The sequence below is a fragment of the Lepidochelys kempii genome, chromosome 1, assembly GCF_965140265.1.
Source record: "Lepidochelys kempii isolate rLepKem1 chromosome 1, rLepKem1.hap2, whole genome shotgun sequence".
Classification (NCBI taxonomy): Eukaryota; Metazoa; Chordata; order Testudines; family Cheloniidae; genus Lepidochelys; species Lepidochelys kempii.
In genome coordinates this window covers 13,995,139-14,018,718 of record NC_133256.1, presented here as the reverse complement: position 1 = coordinate 14,018,718, position 23,580 = coordinate 13,995,139, and the positions used below count along the sequence as shown (strand labels likewise).

The window sequence follows — 23,580 nt, the reverse complement described above, 5'->3', positions numbered from 1 at the left end:
AATAAAGTGGAGGAACAAGTGCTTGTCACAGTATTCAATGTTGTAACATGAAGGTGATGCAGAGAAGACAATCCAATTCTTACCCAACTATGTTCAGCTTTTCCATAATATTCAGACTGAACATTTCTCTTTGCCATCATAAAAGATAAAAATTTGCCATTTAGGCTTATAATTAACAGACAAAACAGAACAAAAATGAAAGTCACAAGGACTTTATAACTGAAGCAACTGCTAAGAGCGGCTAAAAGGAGAACCAACAGCACCATCTACAGGAGACTACAGTGTTATGTACATAGATGTTCAGGACAAATATGTTAATCTTTTTAGGCTTTGTATTTTAGTCTGATGAGCATTTCTTCTATTGGAATTTAAAAAACTACAATATCAACAGTAAAATCACATCTTAAAAAAGACTGACGCAAAACCTGTATTATACTTTGGATGAATTATACTTACAGTAGTACTTCAGCACCAAAAATGGGCAGTTACGCTGATAGATGTATGTACAATTGAATGAGATGTCAAAGTCTTAAAATGCTTATTTATAATGAAATCTATACAAAATGGTTAAAAAAACTTTTCTATATACATTTTTTTAAAAAAAGAAAAGTATTGTCTTCATTACCAGAATGTATTAAAACAGCCTCTGCTGTCATTCCACCTGCACCCAAATCTCTCTCCGTGGCTTTTAACTATCATAAAAACCCAACATATTGCTTGAACAAGTCAAGTCATAAGGCTGAGGATTACCTCTGAAACATACAACTAATCAATTTAAGCTTTTAAACCTCCAAAATGGTCATTTAAAAAACAGCATGTAAGAGTAAAATATAGATCTTTAAAAGCCTCAGCTTGCATCTGAATACAACAGGCTGAAGTTATGAGATAATGAACCAAATATTCCCAAACACTAAACATTTGTTTTAAACCATAATACATTTCTGCTACCCCACAGCATTAGAATGAAAACATCTGCCTGTTTAACAGGAACTAGTTAAGCAACTTGGCCTGGTTTTAAATCATTGCATTTAAATAAATTATCAGAGGTTAATTAATTAGACTAAATGGGCATTTCATGTGCTTGTGACACAAAAAGAAATGTTTTGTACATTAAACTAGCATATTTCTTGCAATATATGAAAACAAAATCCACCAAACCATGTTACCTGTTAGTGATTTTGCTTATGTCCAAACAGTCACCAACAAGTAATTAAAAAAATAAACTATATTTTATGCTTATTAAAAATATGAACATTAATTGAGCTCAAGTGCAAGAACACTAACCAATTCAGAAATTCTTGGGGCTTTTCCAGTACGGGTCAGAGATACCTTTTATCTCACACGCTATTTAAAAATACAAATATCCACTAAACATTCTTTGTGATGGTGTTTCGCTCAATAGCTACAAAAAGAAAGACACGGCAAAGTAAAAGGTCCCTTTTTACTGAAAAGTTTCAGTATCTGGTCAAGAGCTTCATAGCAAGAACTTCTACTCAATCTTTTCAATTCACTGTAGATTTGCCTTTTTTTTTCTTTTTTTCTAAAGACATACATTCCACTGTCACTGGTTTACCATATCTTGGTAACTACATCTTTTTGGAAACAATTTTAAGATGTGGTTTCTGCAATACTGTCTTGTTAAAACACACTGATGCTTCAAGGGTCCAAAGAACAACTCTAATAGGCAAAGTGCTCTAATACATCACAATACAAGGACATCTTGGACACTCAACTGCCAAGATGAATTTAAAGTGCACTCCAGTGTCCCAATTCATTAGGATTGTTCAGCAGAACTTTGAGAAGGGCTGGGCTCAGTGCCTTCCTCAGTACTGCTGTCCACATCTTGTTCCATTGCTGTCTCCTCATCATCAAGACGTTGACTAGTAAAGTTATTGAGCTCCAGGAGCCCACTGGGTTCCACTACCACATTGGAGCTGGAGTGACAAGGGATGGAGTATTGAGGGATAGTCTAAAGGAAAGAAAAAATGAAGTTTTAATATGCAGTTTTGGATTAAGTGAGTTAAGGATTTGTATGTTTAAATAAAAAAAGATACTCATGCCTATTAAACAGTTGTAAGAATCCCAGAAACACTTTCCCAAAGTCAATAAGTTTGTTTTCACCCTATTGTTACAATATTGCTAAATTAAATGTAGCATTAAAGCATTTTGCAGGATTTTTTCACTGAAGGATAAGTTGAAATTATTACAGTTAAAGAAAGGATAGTCATGTGGTTAAGGCAGTTGGCTGGGATTCAAAAGATCTGGGATCAGTTGCCAGCTCCGCCAGACTTCCTGTGTAACCTTTGACAAGTTACTTAATCCCTTTGCTATCGGGGCCATCTGTAAAATAGGGGCAACACACACTCACTCTCTGTATGTTCGGTCTATTTAGACTAAGTATTTTGGGGTCGAGACTTCTCTGACTGTAGTATGTACAACATATTGCACAATTGGTTCCTGAAACTGGTTGGATTAATACAAAGAAAGAATAATAGATTTAGACTGATAAAAGTACTATGTTAACAAACGAATACAATAAATGACTAAATTGTTTTTTGTTTCTAATTTCTAGATCATATGGAAAATATATCTACATTTTAATTATTAAATTGATCATCAGATAGGTATTTTGATTTTGAAATTACCCAGACATCACAACCACACCTAAATACTATGGTGATTAGCATCATATAAATATCTATGATATTCAGATGTAGTAGAGTAAAATAATCAATCTCTTAGCCCTCACTCCTCAAGAGATACAAAAACCTGAGTACTTCCTAGAAAAACTACTTAGTTTCAAGGAAAATATTACAAAATAATTCAAAACATTTGTAAACTTTATAAATAAATCAAAGTTGGCGTATTTGTTTTCATTACAATTTTTCACCATAACAAGTGTATATAATATACAATAAAATCTCTAATTCAAACACTGCATAAAAACACAATGGCATTCTGTCCACTTCTCTGCAATGAGTCAGTATCATAGCATCATAGAAGTGTAGGACTGGAAGAGACCTCGAGAGGTCATCTAGTCTAGTCCAGTCCCCTGCACTCAAGGCAGGACTAAGTATTATCTAGACCATCTCTGACATGTGTGTTTCTAACCTGCCCTTAAAAATCTCCAGTGATGGAGATTCCACAACCTCCCTAGGCAATTTATTCCAGTGCTTAACTACCTTGACAGTTAGGAATTTTTTCCTAATGTCAAACCTAAATTACCTTTGCCACTAAGTAGATTGCTTCTTGTCCTACCCTCAGATGTTAAGGAGAACAAATTTTCTCCCTCTCCTTATAACAACCTTTTATGTACTTATACTTATGTATAATTAGGGTACTGTAAGTGAGATTTCAGATTTTTAAAATTTCAATACTTTGACAATCTAGACTATGGAATACAATAGTACGTTAAAAAGTATTAAAATAAAACTAAATTTGAATAAATGAACATTTTCACATTTGTTCACTTAGGTCCTGATTCATCAAAGCACATAAGCATCTGCTTAATTTAAGAATGTACGCAGTCCTGTTGACTTCATATCAATGAGACTTACTCATATGCATAAAGTTAATAATGTACTTAAGTGCTTTGATGAATCTGGCCCTTATTTACTAATTTGCAAAAGGTCTCCCAGTCAGTTTGAATTAATGAGATTCTACTATATCGCCTTTATGCTGAAGAAAGTTTTACACTAAAAAACAGGTAAGACTGTTAGACGCTGTAAAAAAAACAGGGCACAAATCATATCTCCATGGTAACAGCAAAAGTTGCATGTTCAAGCATTTCAGTTAGAAGGTGATTTGGAATATCTAGCAAGTTTGTTTTGTTTCCTTAATGGGAAAGCAAAGCAGAACACTTACAATGCTCAGGAGACAGACAATAGGAATGCAGTGACCAGCATGTTTGAGAAATTGTATTTAACAACTCATTGCCAATTTAATAAACAAGTGCCAAACATTTTTATATTCTTAAATCACGTACTGTTTTGGAGTGGAACCAAAATAAGGAAAAAAATACTTGAACATTATTCAGATGCTATTTAGGCTTTAGAGACATAAACCTAGAAACAGCTGCTTTTTTTTTTTTTTTTTTTAACCTTTATTTGCTCTGCTCTTCTCTTACCTGGATAATAATTTCAGATGAAATCTCTTCAGCTTTCTTTTGGGATATATTCTGAATGTGTATAAACTGGTTTGTTGAAGGCACTTCTTGTGCGTCCATTTTCTTCTCTGTTAAAGCAGGATCAGCAGCAGGAGGACTTGAACAGGACTCTTTACATTTCAGTTGCTGAGAGATGGAAGTTGCCGTCATGCCTACTGCAGTCACCCTTGGCACCTGGATACAAGGTGATGATTCTGCTTCACTAGCGAGTTTACTAGTGGACATGGCCTTGTTTGGGGGATCCACTACCATATGTTCTATGTTTGTGTCAATCTGAGCTTCCATCATAGACATTTTCAAAATGTCTGCTACTGCTGTCTTCACAGATGCCTGCATGGGAAATAGGCTTGTAACTGGCGATGCCAGTTTGGGCACAGAATTGCCGCCTGCTACCTTTGAAACAGTAGGAGGCTGTCGCCCCTCAAAAGTTATCTTTGTAACAGTGGATCCTTGAGTTATAATTGGCTGCTGCACCTGAAAATCAAATTTTTGTTGTGCATGTTACAGCTATTTTTTTATTTAAACCTAATCAATATTTATCTGGACAATACGGCACAAACAACATACTTGCTATTAGGAAGACAGTTGAAGCTCAGTGTTTTAAGAAAGGAATCAGCAGTGATACGATAACATTTAATTGAAGCCTGGGGAAGGTAGTGTTTGGACTGCTAGACAAAGTTTCTAGCAGAATATCACAGCAGCCTCATTTTCTTTTGGGATTTATATCCCCATGTGATGTATATTAATCCCTTCTTATTATTTTATATATGCTTCAAGGGGCTGGGGAGTAGTAGGTTTTTGGAGTTAATTAAAATACATATACAGTATTTCATTTTCCTCAGTCTTTACATCTTCCCCTCCCAAGGAAAGTAAAATTGCTCCTCTAGGTAAAATTATTTAACTGAAGGGTGATGGTGATGTAAACTACCAAGGAAGACGTACAATGGAGATCCTTGGGAGACTGCACTGTATTCGTCTTTATTTCCACCGCATTTTTTTAAAATGTTACGGGAACGGAAATCAATAATATATTATACCCAAAAAAATAAAAGAAATTAGGGGCAAATTCCATGCACTGTTGGTTGCAGAAATTCACAAAAAACTGTCCAACAAAATTGACTTGTGAGCTCTATGGATTTTTTTTCCCTATATAACAACATGTGCTTCTCTTTCCTAGTGTCAACCTTCTGATGGGGAAATTAATACCAGCGTAATGAGGAGTTCTCTCTTGCCAGGAGAAAACACGGCTACAGCAACTGGGTTGGTGTTTGGATTTTTCCTTGAACAGCGACGTTTTATTTTGCATGCTATCAATATTCTGTTACCTGGCTGGCGGGCTGTTTCTCTGAAGAGGCAGGTAGCTGCAATTGACTCTGGGGGGGTTGGGGTTGCACGTAGATTTTTTGTGCCGTTGGTGCCTGTTGCAGTTTGGGCAGCTGCTGCGTGGTTTTTACTGCAAGCACCTGTACTACAGTTTGCTGTGGCTGGGCCACTAAGGTAGGGAGTTGCCTTTCTTTGGCCATCATGTGGTGTGGGGTGTGCTGTGCATCTGGTTTGGTCTGTGCTTGCTCTTGCTGAAGTGGGGTTAGCTTTTGATGCCGGATAGAAAGCTGGGGCATTTGTGGGAGTTTGTGCTGGATCTGATCAGCCTGCAGGTGGATGGTCTGCTTTTGTTTAGTCTGGAAGCACTGCAGAGTTTTCACTTGCAGTTGAGTCTGTTCCAGCTGTGGTTGACTCAGTTTCTGCTGTTTTTGTGCCTGTGACTGCGTCAGGGCAGATCTGTAAAACAGACCAGTCTGAGGATCTAGGGTATCCATCTCTTCCACTTCTCCTTCCTCAGTTCCAAGTTGTTCACTGTGTTTGGTAAATGCAGTGTGGCTGCTTAAAGCCTTAATAAAAAAAGTTACAAATGAAAAAGTTATGAGACATCATCTAATTTACTGCAGAATACACAAATCTAGTGACATTACAGAATATTTAAACTGGACTGTTTTAAAAGCAGAATAGGTCACAGGACTTCAGGCATCCAACTCATGTATAAAAGCAGAAATACCCTAAGATGCTGAGTTCCCAAAGCCATAGCACTTCAATGGCTATTTCCATACCATAACAAGCTAAGCCCTGGTGTTCCACCCACTGCCTGCCTTTTAACTGTAGATGTCTTGCCCTCAGTGAAGCTTAGGTTGTTCTTACATTTGAAAGATTAAGATTCAGATCACCTCAAACTCCATGATGTCTGAATGGGAAATGGAAGGGATTGGCTGATTCAACAGAGATCTTAGGTTGGTGAATAGATGGTTCCTAGCTTTAACAAGAACCTATTATCTTAAGAGATTTTGATTCTGTTTCCTAACACTGTCTCCTCTCATGCTTCTTGGTGACTTCTTCTACACTACTTTTTACACATGGAGCCTGCCCCATTTCCCATGCACCAAAGCATAATCTCTCTCCTTTTCAGATCCAGTTCTTCCTGCGTTGATTTCCTCACCACTGCCATGTCTGTACCTTCACACACACCAAAACTACAGTCCCGTATATCACATTAGAGTTGGACTAAGTTCCTTGGGGGGGGGGGAGGACACAAACACTGTCTTATTACATGTTGTGTACACAATCCTACATAATAACTAAGTAGCCTCATTCAGCAAAATTCTACCTCTACAGATGCTCTCTGCAGAGGCTTTACGACAGACCTTATCTAAATATGAACTATATAAAAAGTGAGTGGTGTACATTTACCCAGGGGATCTCAAAAAACTAGAGTAGCTTTATTTTTGTTACTGCTGACAGATAACAGAAGTGCTAATTCTTGAATTAGATAAAAAAAATTAAACTATTTAAACAAGAACACACCACAGGCTTCTTCCTCTGCTTTTTACTGGGTTGTCCCTTTCACTTGGGCTGTTCATCCCCCCTTTTTAAAGCAGTCTCACAGTTGTGACTTCGCAAGTTGAGAATTTGCCAGAGGCCTCTGCAGTTTGGCACCTTACAAAGCCAAGCTCCAAATCAAAGGCATCCTGCTTCTTTATGGTCTCAATTCTGCTCCTTTTCCTTCCCCTGCTTCAAGATTAAGGTCTTGTCTAAGCTACAGAGTTTTGTCAACAAAAGTTATGCCACTTTAATTAAACCACTGTTGCATGTCCACACTGTGCTCCTTGTGTTCACAGAGTGCATCCACACTAGCAGCTCTCACATTGAAACAGAGAGAAGAGCACTGTGGGTAGCTACCCCACTTTGCAGCTGGCTGCAGAATGCTTTGGGAAGGCTTTGCAATGCCTCGTGGGACAGGTACAGCACCACATGATGCAGGTTTCTCAATCCCATCATTCCATGGGAATCCTACTAGATTGCCAGCAGCTTTTCAACTGAAGTGTGTGTGGGAGGAGTGACTGTGTGACAGGGTTTGTGTGGTGTGGGAGAGAGACAGAGTGGGTTGTGGGAGAGTGAGTGTGTCAGCATGCTGTCTCGAAGTTCAGACAGTGGCCGGAAACATTCAGTCCTGAGACACGGGGAGGGGGACGCCCCCATCAGCCCCTGCCCCCCTTCCTGGCTCTGCACAGCACTGTAGTCACACACACACACACACACACCACCTCCCCTGTCTGCTGCTGTGTTCCTAGTGCTGGGGAAGAGCAGAATTCCACTTAATGATTTGCTCTTTGCTGCCAGCATGCTCAGGATACTGGGAGAGGTCAGTTATGGTGACAACGAATGGCAGCGTCTACAATGACGCTTTGTCGCTTTAACTTCATCGCAAAAAGCTCTATGCCTCTTGTCAAGGTGGTTTTATTTTGCCAACAAAAGTAGGGTTGTAGCATGTGCACCTCCACTGTTTTGTCGGCAAACGCTGCGTTTTGCCGACAAAACTCTGTACTGTAGACAAGGCCTAACACTGAACCTTTAGGGCCCTTCCCCCTTTCATTACTGTGTACAGAGACAGGCAAGTCCTATACTGCTGTCAAGTGGACTCCACACAAACAGAGAGGGCTCATGTAGGCAGCAACTTCCTTTCAAAATGGCCAACAGCAAACATGTAGCATATACAAAACAACTCCTCCGTTTACTATACAAGAGGTAATACCTTACTGGACCAACTTCTGTTGGTTAAAGGTACAAGTTTTCAAGATAAAAGACATTAGCCCACCTACCTTGTCCCAGATCCTGGGACCAACATGGCTACATCAGCATTGCAATCAACCATGGAAGATATTCTTAGATAGTCTTTTTTTTAGTCCCACACTCAAGGAACAGCAACTCACAATGGGCCAAATTCTGTCCTTATGCTTGGGTTTCCACTGACAAACCAACATGACATGCGCATTCAAATCAAAACCTGGCCCTAGATAATTCACATAGCCTACTTATGTTCACAGACTGTTTGGAAAAGAAAAGGTACAACCTGCTGCATGATATGGGTAATTGCGCCTGTGGAAGATGCAGGGATAGATTTCACCACAACAGAAGTCTGTGTTGCTGTCTGCGACTGAGCCACATGCTGCAGCAGAGTCCTCTGGGGCTGGGATGACTGCTGGTGGGGCTGAGACCGATGACTGACTGAAAGTAAAGAGGTCAATGGCACTTCCCCAGAACTAACTGTAGTAGCTAAAGCTACTTGCTTTGTTCTTTTACCTTCAAGTGAAAGCAAATACGGATGAAATAAAAATCTGAGTATGAAATAAGTCCTTTACTGTATGCTAGCTTCAATCTTAAAGTGTAGATCTATTCTGAGAAGGATCTTAAAAATAGCATCATGGGGTCCGGTGTTTGTTTCAGTGATTTCTGAGCAAGTGTGAGCTCAGTTTTAAAATGTCCTCCGCCTCCCAAATGCTAGTCCTGCAAACTGAATTTGTGCTCCGGGTTCTTTCATACATCATCAATACGGACCATTCTGGAGTCCAAATTATGCTGTTACATGTTTGTAACTCCACTGAAGGCAATGCAGTTGCACAGACATAACTAAAAATGCCAAAATGTGATTACAGAAAATTACTGATCACATGTGAGAATGAGAACACTTTAGGACTCTCAAACCTTACGTTAAATGTACAGGGCTGGCAATTAGAAAGTGTTTACTTGTAAAGAATTTGAGCAAATTTTCTCAGAAGTCAATGAGACAACATAGACCCATCATACCTGTTTTTAGAGTCACTTATCAGACTAGAACCACATCAACTTTGGGGCTACAGTTTTGGCTCCATAATTAACCAGATGGGTGGTCAAAGTGAAATAGTCCTAAAGTCAGATAATGATTTATTCTATTATCTAACAAAGCAGTCAACAGCATAAGACAACAGCATCAATGGAGAACCCAAATTAGCTTATACCTACTCATACCATTATGTAGATATTTGCTTTAATTAAAAAGAAAAGGAGTACTTGTGGCACCTTAGAGACTAACCAATTTATTTGAGTATAAGCTTTCGTGAGCTACAGCTCACTTCATACTCAAATAAATTGGTTAGTCTCTAAGGTGCCACAAGTACTCCTTTTCTTTTTGCGAATACAGACTAACACGGCTGTCACTCTGAAACCTGCTTTAATTAACTTATTCCTAAATGCATCAGGTACTAGAAAATATGGTATGGTACTGGATGGCTCAGAGGAATATGATTATATCCAGATTAACTGACAGTGACTAGAAGTCAATATTTTCTGGTAGTTAGAAGGGAGGCCAAAGTTTGGATGAATATGGAAAGTTAACTTGCCACTCCGAGATGGGGTTGGATAAACTCAGCATTGCCTTTCATGCTGTACTAGCTATTACTGGATATCCCCAACAGTTTCTACAGAATTTAAAACTTCATTTAAAAATAAAGTTTCTAACCTATATGGTTGTGTAGAAATTCTTCCGAATGTGAACCAATACAGAGTTGTCTTCCTGAGTCTGCAGACAGACAAAAAATGATAATACTAAGAGGTGTGAACTGCCCCATTCAATTCAATGGGTGTTAATACTGAAGCCCAACAGCTATTTAGATTTATTTAAAATGTACCTAAAACCTTTGCTCTAGGTGCATGTATAAAAATTCACAACATATAAATGTCAGTATAGTACATTATTTCACTGCTTATCATTTTAGCAGAAAATCTACCTATTGTGGGAATAGTGGCATACTTATTTGTTTCATATACACATTCAATGACCCCCGTTCCTTAAATTCAAATGGGAAGGAACTGGTGAAGTAACTGTAGTTGTATGCTGTTACGAAGGCTGCTGCTGTCCAACCCATGGTTGGTTGCATTTAATTGGTGGGAAAAGCAAATGACCCCTACCATGCACATTCCCTGTAATTCTGTAAATCACTTTGAGCTCTGTAAAAAAACCCCCAGTTTTAAGTTACTGATTATTTTAAGTTCAGGAAAGCGTTAATTGCTGTCATCTGTTGTCCTGGATCTGTGGATAAAGAGGACTTCAGACTACACGAATATTGAATGGGGATCTTTTATAAGCACTGACTTAAAATATATACATAGTTCAACTTGACTTTTCCCGTAGATCTTGGAGGAAACTGAACACTCGAATACAACATACAACACACAGTGTATGGTGATGTCAGGGAATATGACTGACCTTCAAACAACTGGTGATCAGTTTAATAATGTTATAATGTACGCTTACTTGTTATTAAATACTTATTATACTTCTTGTTATTCAAACAACATTTTAATATTAAGTCAATGCTTTCCCACCAGGGATCCATTGGAGTTATGACTCTCTCACTCACAATTGAAGCCAGATACAGTAAGCAGTATAAAAAAAAAGTCCCATCCAACTTAAATCTGGATACCAGGGGGCAAAAGTGGAGGGGGAAGGAGGGAAGGGAAAATGAAAAATGGAAATACCAGATTAGACTTTAATACTAAAAACACTGAAATCATATTTTAAATATATTTGAATATAAACAAGCTTTATCCTGTTTTTAAACAGACATTTTCACCGCAGTTAAAACTTAATTGGGAAATGCAAAATGCAAGCATGTAGAGTATTCATTCAAGTGCTGAATTTAAGAAGCTAAACATGCTAACCCTTTCACACTGAATTTATTAAATGGTGCAAATGTCTAGGGGCAGACGAGACTGTTCCAGTTTATGGGAGATATAGTTTAAATTAGACACATGTCCAGAGAAAAACACTGAAGGACTGATGCAACATGAGGACTAGAAAGATGCTTCAAACTGGCACATCACACTTATTATTGGGATTCAGCTTTCACTAACCTTAACTGACCTACTCTATGCCTAAAACTTCCAATTTGGCACTGCAAAATGGATACAGAAAACTTTACCAGCCCAAACACAAAATGTACTTACCCACTATATCATGAGGATGGCAATTATAATGGAAAATGCCCACCTGGCCAAAAAAAGGCTACCTGCTCAGTATCATTAAGTGAGTTGAATTCCACAAAGTTGGGTGAACTAATTCTGCAAGAAGTCTTTTACCCTTTCACAACAGATATGCCATATAATGAATCCTGAGCTTCATTTTCTACTTTTCCTTCCCAAGAGTTTTCCCCAAAGACATCAACAAGGGCACTTTGCCCTTTCACCACCAGATCAGAGTATGTTTAAATGATATGCCTTGAAACAATGATCTTTTGTTTCATTTTACACCAGAAATAGATAGATGCACATTCTCTGATCTACCAGGGAAGAGCAGAAGCATCCCATGCCCCTTGATGTATCCTCAAAGTAGTGGAAGAAGACTAGCATGAATTTCCTCTACAGAAATACTATAATGAAAGGAAGACAGAAAATACTGATCCCCTGCCCCACAAGCAACAATAAAAACAACAAAAAGGCTTTCCACTGAAAACCAGCCATCCTAATTCTAGCATTCATAGTATGTTTTGTAGCCACTTACCAGTTGTGATATATTCAGCTACTAATTCTGATTCTACCACAGCAATGGAAGGGCTTTCTGGAGAATGCCTCTTCTCCTGAGTCATCTGAATAGGAACTGCCATTTGGCTCAGGTCAATGGTAGGTTGTCTTGGTTTTGATTCTAACTTCTCCTTCACTGTTTAAAGATGGGGGGGGGGAGAAGAAGAGAAGAGGAAATGCACCTTTTAGTAAAATAGATTCCAACTAAAGTTAAATACAGATAGATAAGAGGATCAAACCGTCCCAAGGAAGTGGGACATAATCAAGATATACCGTACTTCCAAGCTGAACACTTGCAGGAGCAAAAATACAGAATTTTCATCTACAAAAATGTAAAATATAGTTATTTTAACAATGCAATTGATTAACATGATTCAAAGTGATCCCAAACACCCACATACCTGTTGTCTGCTGAAGTTCCAGCAGTGCTTTTATTGTAGAAGTAGCTGATTGCGATTCATTGGATACATCTTGATAAATTATTGTGGGGCTGGTGTCCACAGCAATTTCATGTTCTGACCAATCCTGACTTCTAGATGCAATCACATGAACGACAGGCTGGGAATCTGTTACCCAGAAAAATGAGGACAAATCGAATCAACCAACTACAACATTTTTATTCAGTGTTCATTACAGGCGGTGCTGGTAGCAACACCTATTGTTAAGGTTGCCTAATACTTTCCATTATAAAATATTATTTTCAGTTGCTTATAAAACCTTGCCAAACTTTAACTATTCAAACTGAAGTTTTTCTTAGTGTCTGCCTCAAGCTGACTTTTTTTGGAAAATTTCAGCTGTTCAGATATTCAAGTTAGTCAATATTCAAATATTGAACAAAAAAGCCTTAATTTCTTTAAATTTGATCACATTAAGTTCCTTGAAAACCAGGAGTTCCCAAAAAACACTATCAATGTGCAAGCAGAAGTTACTCACCTTGTGCAGTAACTGGAGTTCTTGGAGATGTGTCCCCCTGTGGGTGCTTCACTTCGGGTGCCAATGCGTCCTGCGCCTTTGATTGGAGATTTTTGGAGCAGTGCCTGTTTGGCCTGTGTGTGTGCCCCACACATCCTAGTGCCCTGTGCTGAGGCCATATGGCGAATCACTCTCAATTCCTTTTCCACCAAAGTCCCCCAAAGGAGATTCTGAAGCAGAGGTGGAGGAGGGCAGATAGTGGAGCACCCACAGGGGGACACATCTCAAAGAGCTCCAGTTACTGCAAAAACGTGAGTAACCTCTCCTTTTTTGAGTAGTGTCCCTGTGGATTCCTGACCTCAGGTGACTCCTGGGGAGCATCCGCTAAGGAGGCAAGAGGTTCAGAGTAGAGTCCAATACAGGAGAGAGAACTTCATTGCCTATAGCATCTGATCTTGCAGCAGGCACCAAGGCATAGTGATCAGAAGTATGAACAGAGGACTAAGTTGCCGCTCTACAGATATATACAGTTGGTACATCCTTAAATTAGGCTATAGATGCAGATAGTATATTTCACAGGAGCACTATCAGTCTCACAAGGGGCTGAACATGAGTTGGGTCATAACTGATCTTAATACATTCAGAGATCCACTTTGATATCTATCCTGTTTTGAAATTACCAAACCCTTGTTTCTGTCTGCGATGGATACAAATAGTCTAGGAAATCTTCTAGAAGGTTTGATCCTATCTAGGTAAAAAGCTAATGTCCTCCTCTCATCTAGGGTATGGAATACGGCTTCTTCATTAGTCCAATGTGGCTTTGGGACAAAAACATGACCTTAGTTAAGAATCTTCGATAGGCCCATAGTGAGAATCTCTCTCTGGTGAATACCATAAATAGAAAGGATCTGCCATTAAAACTCCCAATTCTCCAACCCTTCAGGCAGAAGTGATAGCTACCAGAAAGGCTGTCTTCACTGATAAGTTTAACAAAGAACACATAGCCAGTGGCTCAAAAGGATGCTTTTAAAAAGCAATTAAGGACTAGGCTTAGGTCCCAGCTAGACACAGGATCTCTTATTTGTGAGGAGAGATTCGACAAACCTCTGGCTGGGTGAGCAAAGAGCAAAAATCCCTTTATGGGTGTGTGAAAAGCTGTTATTGCCATTAAGGGTATCCTAATGGAGTTCAGAGAAAGACCCAACATTTTCAATTCCAACAGGTAATCCAGTACCCCTGGGAAAAGAGTGAAATCTGATAACTGTTACACCAAAAACAATATCTCATCCATTTCTGGAGGTAAGTATTCCTGCAGGTTCTTTTCTAAAAAGGTGTACCTTTGATGACCAGGATCCCTCTATTCCTGAGAGCCATTGAGGAAGCACGCTTGGAGACCCAGAATCTGCATGTTGGGGAGGGAGTGCCAGACCAGCATCCTGAGTCAGTAGGTGAGGAGTGATCCGTAGATGCCCCGGAGGGCAAGAGATGAGTGATTAGATAAGGATACCAAACTTGTCTTGACCACGTTGGTGCAGTGAATATGACTTTGGCCTGATGTTGTTGAGAACTTTCAATAGTAATGGTGTTGGTGGATATGCATATGAGATGAGAAAAGCATCTTCCAGGGATTGGGGATCAAGACCACCTCTGAACCAATACTTGATGGATTTTGCATTGGCTGCCGTGGCAAACAGATTGACCTCCAGGAACTGTCAAGTTAATACCACCTTGAGGAGGACTCAAGAGTTACGTTCCCACTCATAATTTAGAAAAATTGCTGCTGAGGTCATCTGGTGTTCTAATACCTGGCAGGTATGAAGCTGAGATGACAATCGGTTTGGCTGTGCACCAATTTCAGAGTTTTATTGCTCTGAGAGCACAGAGAGATGGTGAAGGTGCTCTGCTCCTCCCTGGGGATTGAAATAATAAATTCATGCCATGTTGTCTGTCATCATCTTTACTGACTTTTATCTGTTTAGAGGTAAAATAGTGTAGGCAAACATTTTTGACTGGTCCCAATTCCAAACCATTGATATAAAGAAGCTACTCTGGTAGTAACCATTTGCCCTGAACCTTGTAAGGTTTCAGATGTGCCCCCAACCCAAAACTGAAGTGTCTTATGTTATCCCTACAGGAGGGCGATTCTGAAAGAATGTCACACCTACACAGATTTTGGTCAGTCCTTCCACCAGTTGCGAGACTGTAGAACCCATTGGGAAACAGACTGTAATCTCCCTAGGCTGTGCTTTCTTGATTTGTAAACCATTCAAAGCCATCCCTATAGGCCTCCGAGATGTAACCTGGCATGTTGCTCTACAAAGACGCAAGCTGACATGTGTCCCAGTAGTTGAAGACAATCTCCTATTGTTACTTGAGAACTGCACCAAATCCTTGAGATTCATTAATGTTAGAAATCTTCTGAGAAGGTATGCTCTGCCTGTCAGTGCATCCAGCGAAGCCCCTATGATGTCTAGATAGAGTCAAAATGGATTTCGAGATTGATTTGAAGGCCCAGGATGTGAAACAGAGAACACATCATCTTCACTGCCATTAACACTTCATGGTATAATCTGCCCCGATCAACCAATCATCCAGACACTGGAAAACTATTACACCCAAATGACATAGGTGGGCGGCAACTAATTTCAGAATCTTTGATAATACTCTTGGGGCAGAAGATAGGCTGAAAGGGAGCACCCTGTATTTGCACTGCTCACTGTTGAATAGAAAACAAAGAAACTTTTTTTTGTTCAGGGTAAATAGCAACATGAAAATATGAGTCTTGCAGGCTGATTGTCATGAACCAATCTCCTAATTCTAACAAGCCAATTATTGCTGGAAGAGTCACCATCCTAAATCCCTACTGTTTTACATATCTGTTTATAAACTTGAAATCTAAAACTGGTCTCCACTCTCCATTCTTTTTGGGGATCAGGAAGTACTTTGAATAGAATCTCCCTCCCCCATGCTGTACAGGAACTGGTTCTAGTGCTCCTAAACACAGAAGTGAGGCAACCTCTTGCACCAGTAATTGATCATGAGAAATGTCCCTGAAAAGAGACTGGGAGGAGGAATGGGTAGGAATGATAGATTTGAAATGGATAGTGTAACCAGATGTTATGCCTTCCAAAATGCGTTTGTCCAATGTTGTATTCTCCCATGCAGCTTGAAAATGGGAGAGGTGGCATCTAAAAGGAGGGAGAATGTTGCAGCTGTAAAACCTTGTTGATTGGATGGTTGAGTCTCTCAGTAGATCCATCAAAACTGTTGCTTGGAGGGCGCAGATGGCTGAGAAGATGCAGATGTAGCTGAAGGAGGTTTCTTTTTAAAGTATCTTGGCCTCTTGGATAGTGGCTCTGATAGAGGCTATGGCAGGATGGTCTATGGTAAGCTGAATATAAGGCTAGGAGTGCTCTCTGTACCATCTGAAACCTAATGATCTCCTATTTACAGGAGTATAAAGCCTTACAGATTGCAGTGTGGCTCTCATGTCCTTTAAAGTTCAAAGAGATGTATCCATCGAGTCTGCAAAGAGCTTGCGACTAACAAAAGGGAGGCCTCTGACAGTGCTCTGAACTTCTCTTGGAAAGCCTGACAGCTGCAGCCAAGACTTTCTTCTCATGACCACTGCAGTGGATACAGATTGTGCTGCTGTATCTGCAGCATCCAACGAGGCCTGGAGCAATGTCTTTGTATAATCGCATTAAATTGGTCAGTTCCTTTGACAGGTGTTCAATAAAGGAATTAGATCTGTTGCAATTCAAACAGTCGTATTTGGCCATGAGTGCCTGATGGTTCGCTATTCTGAACTGAAGTGTAGCTGAAGAGTGAGATTTGCGACTAAAAAGACTGAGCCTCTTGTGGTCCTTACTGTATGGGGTGGACTTTGAGCTATGCTGTCTGCCACACTCATTAATGGCCTTCACTACCAGGGAATTTTTAGATGAGTGAGAAAATAGAAGCTCTGACTCTCTGGCAGGGACAGAATACTTATTATCCATCCTTCTGCAGGTAGGTGGTGCAGTAGCTGGGGTTTGCCAAACAGTCTTAGCAGGCTCCAGAAGAGCTTCCAATCTTCATAGATGTGGAGGTGTGTAAAATATCTAGGAGTTTATAGTGGGACTCCTGAACCTCCTCTGAGGGAGTGTGTAACAGGTCAGTAATTTGGTTCATCAGTTCTTGAAACTGCTTGAAGTCATTGGCCATAGAAGGTGGCGGAGGCATCACAGTTTCATTAGGTGATGAGGAGGCAATATTAGTAAGAGGTGTCACCTCTTTATCCACCCTTGTTTCTTGCTCCTCAAAGGTCTCCTCCTTTGGCATAGGTGGTGATAGAGGACGAGTGGGCCCTTCTCTGCTCCCTCCAGCAGTATGGAGACTTAATTGAAAACTGTTGACAACAGAATGCCTACATGCCCCAGCAAGGCCACTGAGAGGGGCCAATGGCATAGGTAGAGGCATTCATCTGTGTTCCCGCCATGGGTTTATCATTTGAGATCTATCCTCCTGAAATATGTCAGTGTAGGAGGGAGAGTGATGTGACCTAGAATCCCAGGGGAACCCTGGATCAATATTTGAGAGTCTGAGGAGTGCTCTTCCACATGCTCCAAGGGAAAAGGGTGGGAGGGGAATAGTTGTTCTGCCTGCGAATTAGGCAAGGGTGCATATGGCACTCTAGGAGATAGAGGGGTCTGTGACCGAGAGAGTCTTGAGGCTGATAAACAGAGGAGACTCTGGCTCCAAAGATGTTAACAGGTCTTCAGGTTACCTAAATTTTTGCAGGCATCATAGACTGGGTCGAGTGAGAACCTGTGGAGGATGGCTTCAGTACTGATGCAGTTGGTACCAAGTGCTTGGCATGGGATTGAATAGGCTCAATCTGTAAAAAGAAGGTATATGAGCAGTCTTTGGTACCACTTACTTTCTAATGTTATTCGGGGATGTGCTTAGCATTTTTTCAACTGCATCTCTGCCATTCTAGGAACTCAGTACCGACTTTGGCTTAGATGATTGACTCCTCTTCACCTTTGTGGTACTGGCATCACCACAAGGAACTCCCCTTGGGACCTAAGATCTCTGTAGTCATCTTGTGTGTTGGTGACAGATTTTCTTGGAGATTTACTCCTTGCCTCCTTCTGCTTAGAGGCAGATATTGAGACTCATCTCCACTGACCAAGATCTTGATGTGGATGCTGCACTAGTGGTACACCAGGAGGTCTATGTTCACAGGTTCCTCCATCCCCTGGATCCGAAGCTGGTCATAAAGCTGGTTCCATTATCAGGAGTTTAAAGTTGATTTCCCAATTTTTTTGGGCTCTACCCCTGAAGGAAGTGCAGATCTTGCACTTACTGGGGACATGAGCACCACCCAGACAGTGGAGGCACTGGGAATGCCAGACACTGATTAGAGTAGCCTCATGGCAGGATAGGCACCTTTTGAATTCCTAGGAGCGCAGCATTCCTGAGCAAACAAAAAAAACCTGACCCCCTATAAAGGGGAAAAATCTTAACATCTAACTGTATCTATGAATAATTTGGGGGGGGAAAGATGGTTGTTTTTCTTTTTTTCAGTGAAAGGAAAAGGGGAACACCTGTTTCAACAACTAAAAACACTAAAAGGTCACAGACTATATGCTAACTAACTAGCTAATTGCTGAATACTAGAGAGAACAAACACAGGTAAATGCCATCTCATGTTGATTGCGGTTGAGAAGGAACTGAGGGGCAGTTTGCCTGTGCAGCTTCTTCTAGCCTTGGTGTGGAGCACAAACACGGGTGAGGCGCATGGGCGGGCCCAATGGGAACTACCACCAAAAATCTCCAATCTGAGGCACAGGCGCACCTGAAGTGGAACATCCACAGGGACACTACTCGAAGAACAACAACTTTTAAAAAGTTGAAGGGATGAATGGAAGAGGAGGGCTATGTATGTGAAAAAGATAAAAGGTGTTTGCAGATATAAACTGACCATTCTGTTTTTATCTAAAGAACATGCTTAAAAATACTTGTGTATCCAGTCTCTTAATGAGTTCACAAATCTCCTAATGTTACAATGGATGTCACTACCCAGGTTAGCTGGGGATCAAAGGAAGACCTGAACCATATGATTTTTTTTAAAAAAAAGTAAATTTGATATTTAGAGAACTGATGATTTTGAGGTGAAAAGTAAAACATTTCTGATTAATACTACATACTTCTCTAGAATATGTCATCAATCTCAAATCTCAAAGTGCTTTCAGAAGTTAATCCCCATCACCCCTGCAAGTAGTAATATCCTCATTTTTCAGATGTGGAACTGAGACATGGGGTTACAGGACTCACAAAAAGTCAGTATTTGGAAGCAATTTTCAGAAATCCTGATCTCCAGTCACCTAACCAGACCAGATGACCGTGCATTTAAAACATAATAAAGAGATACAACAGGTTATAAAAAACTAGCTTACGTCTTTGGGAGAGGGAATCAAAGCTTATTACTTAGCAAACAAAGTGATTATATTTACCCTGGGAGCTCTGGGAGGACTCTGTAGAAGAGGAGCTGCTATCAGTGTAGCTCTGTGGTTCTTCTTTCACTTCTGGGAGAGAGGAGTTTCCTGCCTCTGCCACCCTGGATGCCTGCTGCAATGTTTCAGTTACCAGCTGCCTTGTCTGCTCACTCACAACCGTAGCTTGAAATGTCACAGGCTTTGGTTTTATGAGAACCTAAGAGAAAAAACAATTTCTCTATTTACAGTAAGAGCACTCAAGAAAGGACCAAACACCTATCAGAGTTTCTTGAGTGCACTGTCTCCTGATATGTAATCAAGACAGCATATACAAAAGAGGATTATATAGAGGTTGTATGTTCCTGTCCATACAGGAGCATGGCAAATTCCTACACAACCACTTAGCATCTGTGAATACTAAGAACTATATAGATCATCTAATTTAAGGTCTATTATTAAGGTCACAAGCTACTGATCATTATGCTATAAGGAACTAATCCAGTAAAGTACTTAAGCATGTGCTTAACACAAGTGATTTATGGGATTGGGCACTAATTTATTTAGACATACAACTGGTTTTTCTAGTTCTGACCAATTCAGATAAATTCTGAAAGCCTGTATATGAATATAACTTTCTTTCATTTATTGATACAAGATTAAACTTGAACTCTGTTTAGACGTATAGAGTGCCCAGAATTAGGATAGATTCAATAACACAGGGTGCAGAGGGCTAACATACTAGTCTTTTAACTCTACAGTCTAATTTTAGGCATAAACTTTAGAGTATACACTTCAAGTTGAGAAGCCTAGTGACCATATTACACGCCTGTGTACTACAGTTGTCAATCTGTACTCAATGGCATAAGGACCTGAATAGCAGGAGTCAGGACGAAGGTTCATTAGAAGAATTGACGTTTGCAAGGACCTTGCCTACTTTGTACTTGGCTCAAGCCACTGCTATTAAACCATCAATTTTATGAGCAGTAAATTCAGACATAATCATCATAAAAAAGGTAACAAACAATTTTATGGCACCTATCTTCACAGTACTTAAGTTCCTACATCTAATCATCATATCAGATTATTTTGAACAGGTTCTGGCAGACAAAAGGAAGATAATTACCACCATATCAGAACAGACAGAGTCTTAACTACTCTGATATCCTGTTGATGCCAGATGTTTCAAAGTCACTCCATAGGGCAGGATTCACCCTGCTTCTTCCCAGTCCCTCAGGTTGACAGATTATGGAGCGATTCCTCCCATCTTTCATGGACTCAAACCTGGCTACCTATTTTCTTTAGGCTACAGTTCAAAGCAGTAGATTCCCTTCAGGAATATGAGCAGCCCTGAAGAATGAGGTGATTTTTATTCCACACAAAATGTGTTTTTGCACGTGCCATTTTTAGCCATATATGATTTGCCTTACTACTCTGAAGCAGTGAATTCCACAAGCTAGTCATACATTGCTTAACAAGTATTTCCTTTAATGTTTAAAATGTGTTGCCTTTTAATTTCATCATGCATGTCTTCTATCATAAAACAGAAGACTGAATAGTGCTTGACTGGCCTTCTCTATATATTTCTACCATATAACTGTATCTCAGTCCTTTCAATCTCTCCTCATATGGAATAACCTTCCCTTCCATACCTGTAATCCTCTCTCCTCCTCATTATAGCTTCATGCCTTATCTGATTTTTGGGACCTTTGTTGCACAGAATGTTTGCTCAACTGTATAAATCTTCCGGAATGATTCAATCTTAAAATATTCTGCTTGAGCTTTACAAATACAGGCTCTGGCCTCAAAGGTGAGTTAGGCTTCTTCCCCTGGAAAGTAATGTGCTTAAATACCCATCTAGTGTGCTAATGGAGCACCAAACTGCCAATCTATGTTAGGCTCCAGGGAGAGACCTACTTCATGAAGTGCATAAGATACACATTACTATAACCAGATCAATTTCACCCCACACCAAAGGCTTTGAAGTGCAAAGGACTGCCAACACCATGAAGGCTTGTTTCTCTTTTTATAGAAATCTAAGTATTTTTCACAAGACAGAAGGAGTCCTTGCTGTACCTGTGTTTTCCCTTGCTGCCCATAAACAATTTTGGTTGGGATGATTTTGGTGGCTGGCTGGACAGTAGATCCTATTCCTTTCGGCTGCGTGACGATCATTTTTGTGATGGGTCTGGTTGCAGTGATGATGGCAGGTTTTGCTCCTGCTGGCACTGCTTGAATAGTTTTCTCCCCCTGAAGTAAAGACAAAATGTACATGTTAACTTGCAATGCAATTTCTTCAGTGATATATAACACCCTCCTATCTAAACATAGGTAAAATTCACATAAGAGGCAGCACAGTGGCTGCTCTGTAACATGCCAACCAATTTCTTTCATCATCAGGTTGGTTTCAAGGAGTAGGTGCATTTAATAGGAAGTAAATTCAAAAACCAAGCACAAAAATAAAGACTAGTAAGAGTTTATGTGGCGTTAAGAAAAAAAAACTCTTCTCTGGGAAAGTAGAATTGTATGAGATGTTTAAAGGTATACTCAAAACTTTTAAGAGTTGCTCTTTGTCAGTAGCAACATCTTAGATTATTAAAACTGGAAATATTTTACTATTTTATTTACCTTTTACAATTTGTGCTGTTATGAATTTATTTTGGTTTCCACAATGAAACTAGTTTGGCCAGTTTTATTTCTAATTCTCGTGTGGTTTTCTTTCAGGTGCGGTGAAGGGAAAAGGTGGCTTTCAGCAGTGCAAGCAAATGTTCACTTTTAATTGGTTAAGCACATACAGATGCTATATAAGACAGCTATCAAGATAATCTCTGCTTCAAAGAATTCACAGAACAGAAAATAGAATCCTTTGCAACTCATTTGCAAACATGCTTTAAAAGAAAGTTAAAAAAATACCAAATCTTTTTTAACATTGTTTTTTATAAAGAATTTTACCAAACCTAAATCTGGAGTTTACAATTTTTTGACAGTTTGTTCCTTTAATCTGTCTTACATTATTATGCCTATCACTGGGGTATCCAGTACAGCTAGTCAGGAATTTTCCAACAAAATGTTTTTTTTTTTTAAATCAGAAAATGCTGATTTGTCAAAATTGAACCTTTTCACGGGAATGGTTCTATTTGAGTGAACTTCCAAAGGACCCCAAGCAGACGAAACTCTTGTTAACTTGACAACAAAAGTCTCCTCAGTTTCACTGCTGCCATTTAGTGGTTGGAAGCAGTAAAACTGTCAAGAATCCTGTCAATTTCATTCAGCAGCTGCCTGGGCTTCCAGGGTCCCTAGCTCTGCTGCAGGCCATGCTGGGGAGCATATTTTGTTTTGGAACATCACATTCTGGTGTTTCCAAAATATTGTAGGATTTCAGTTTAGTGAAAATCTGAGTGTTCAGCTTTTTATCTTAATTCAGAATTGCCCTGAAAAGCTTAGAAGTTAAGGGCATACATAATTAACAGATATACAGATGGATATCAAATTTTACAAACTATGTTAAATGTGCAGAATATTTGAAAAAGGACCCTCCCTTCACACATTGGATCAGACAATCCCATTCTCATATTAAAAGAACTGGTACAAGAATCCAGTCATTTTGTATGACTCCACCCTTTTTGGACCGGACAGCCTCTGTAACCCAGAGACAGCTGGACAGAGAACACAAAGAAGGAGAAGATATGAGGCTTTAACCCAACTTTAACAGTCCCTATTGAACCCCCACTTTTGTTAATTGCTCTAGTCCCAAAGAGCATACTAGCCCCTCAATCATCCCTGACCTAGGCCCAAGCTACATCTGCTAGACAGCTAATTAGAGTTTGCTAGCCAGGACCACTATATGAAACTAGGTTTATAACAAACAGAGAAAGGCAGAAGGCAACACACACTCTTACTTGGTCTATGGATTCTAGACTTAAAACTCTTGCTTACCCCGGCATTTAACAATGTTGTAACAACATTTTTGCCTGGAAGTCCTTGAATAGTTGTTCCTTTTCCAGTAGTCTTTTGCACAACAATCACATTGGGCTTGGAAGTCATTGGGATTGTAGTAATTTTGGTTGTAGTTCCTTAAAGCAAGTGGGAAGAAGAGAGGCCTGGGTTAAAAGTGATGATGCTCCGTTATTTTTATGTATA

The 23,580-nt window shown here is 39.7% G+C and overlaps 1 protein-coding gene across 7 annotated transcripts in view; it reads right to left on the bottom strand.

The window, feature by feature from the left end:
• Positions 1-414: 414 nt before the first annotated feature.
• EMSY (EMSY transcriptional repressor, BRCA2 interacting) overlaps positions 415-23,580 on the bottom strand; it is a 58,037-nt gene continuing 34,871 nt past the window's right edge. For 3 of the 7 annotated variants that reach the window (XM_073335092.1, XM_073335102.1, XM_073335109.1), the window contains 10 exons: positions 23,377-23,513; positions 21,517-21,690; positions 19,462-19,660; positions 12,451-12,615; positions 12,030-12,185; positions 9,990-10,049; positions 8,565-8,719; positions 5,491-6,054; positions 4,127-4,639; positions 415-1,969 (listed from right to left, as the gene is read on the bottom strand). In XM_073335092.1, coding sequence (XP_073191193.1) covers positions 1,775-1,969; positions 4,127-4,639; positions 5,491-6,054; positions 8,565-8,719; positions 9,990-10,049; positions 12,030-12,185; positions 12,451-12,615; positions 19,462-19,660; positions 21,517-21,690; positions 23,377-23,513 — 2,318 coding nt within the window. In that variant the 3' untranslated portion in view covers positions 415-1,774. Of the gene's footprint in view, positions 1,970-4,126; positions 4,640-5,490; positions 6,055-8,564; positions 8,720-9,989; positions 10,050-10,890; positions 10,946-12,029; positions 12,186-12,450; positions 12,616-19,461; positions 19,661-21,516; positions 21,691-23,376; positions 23,514-23,580 lie in introns of those variants that run through there. The other 4 variants (XM_073335095.1, XM_073335111.1, XM_073335116.1 and 1 more) reach the window with 2 other exon arrangements.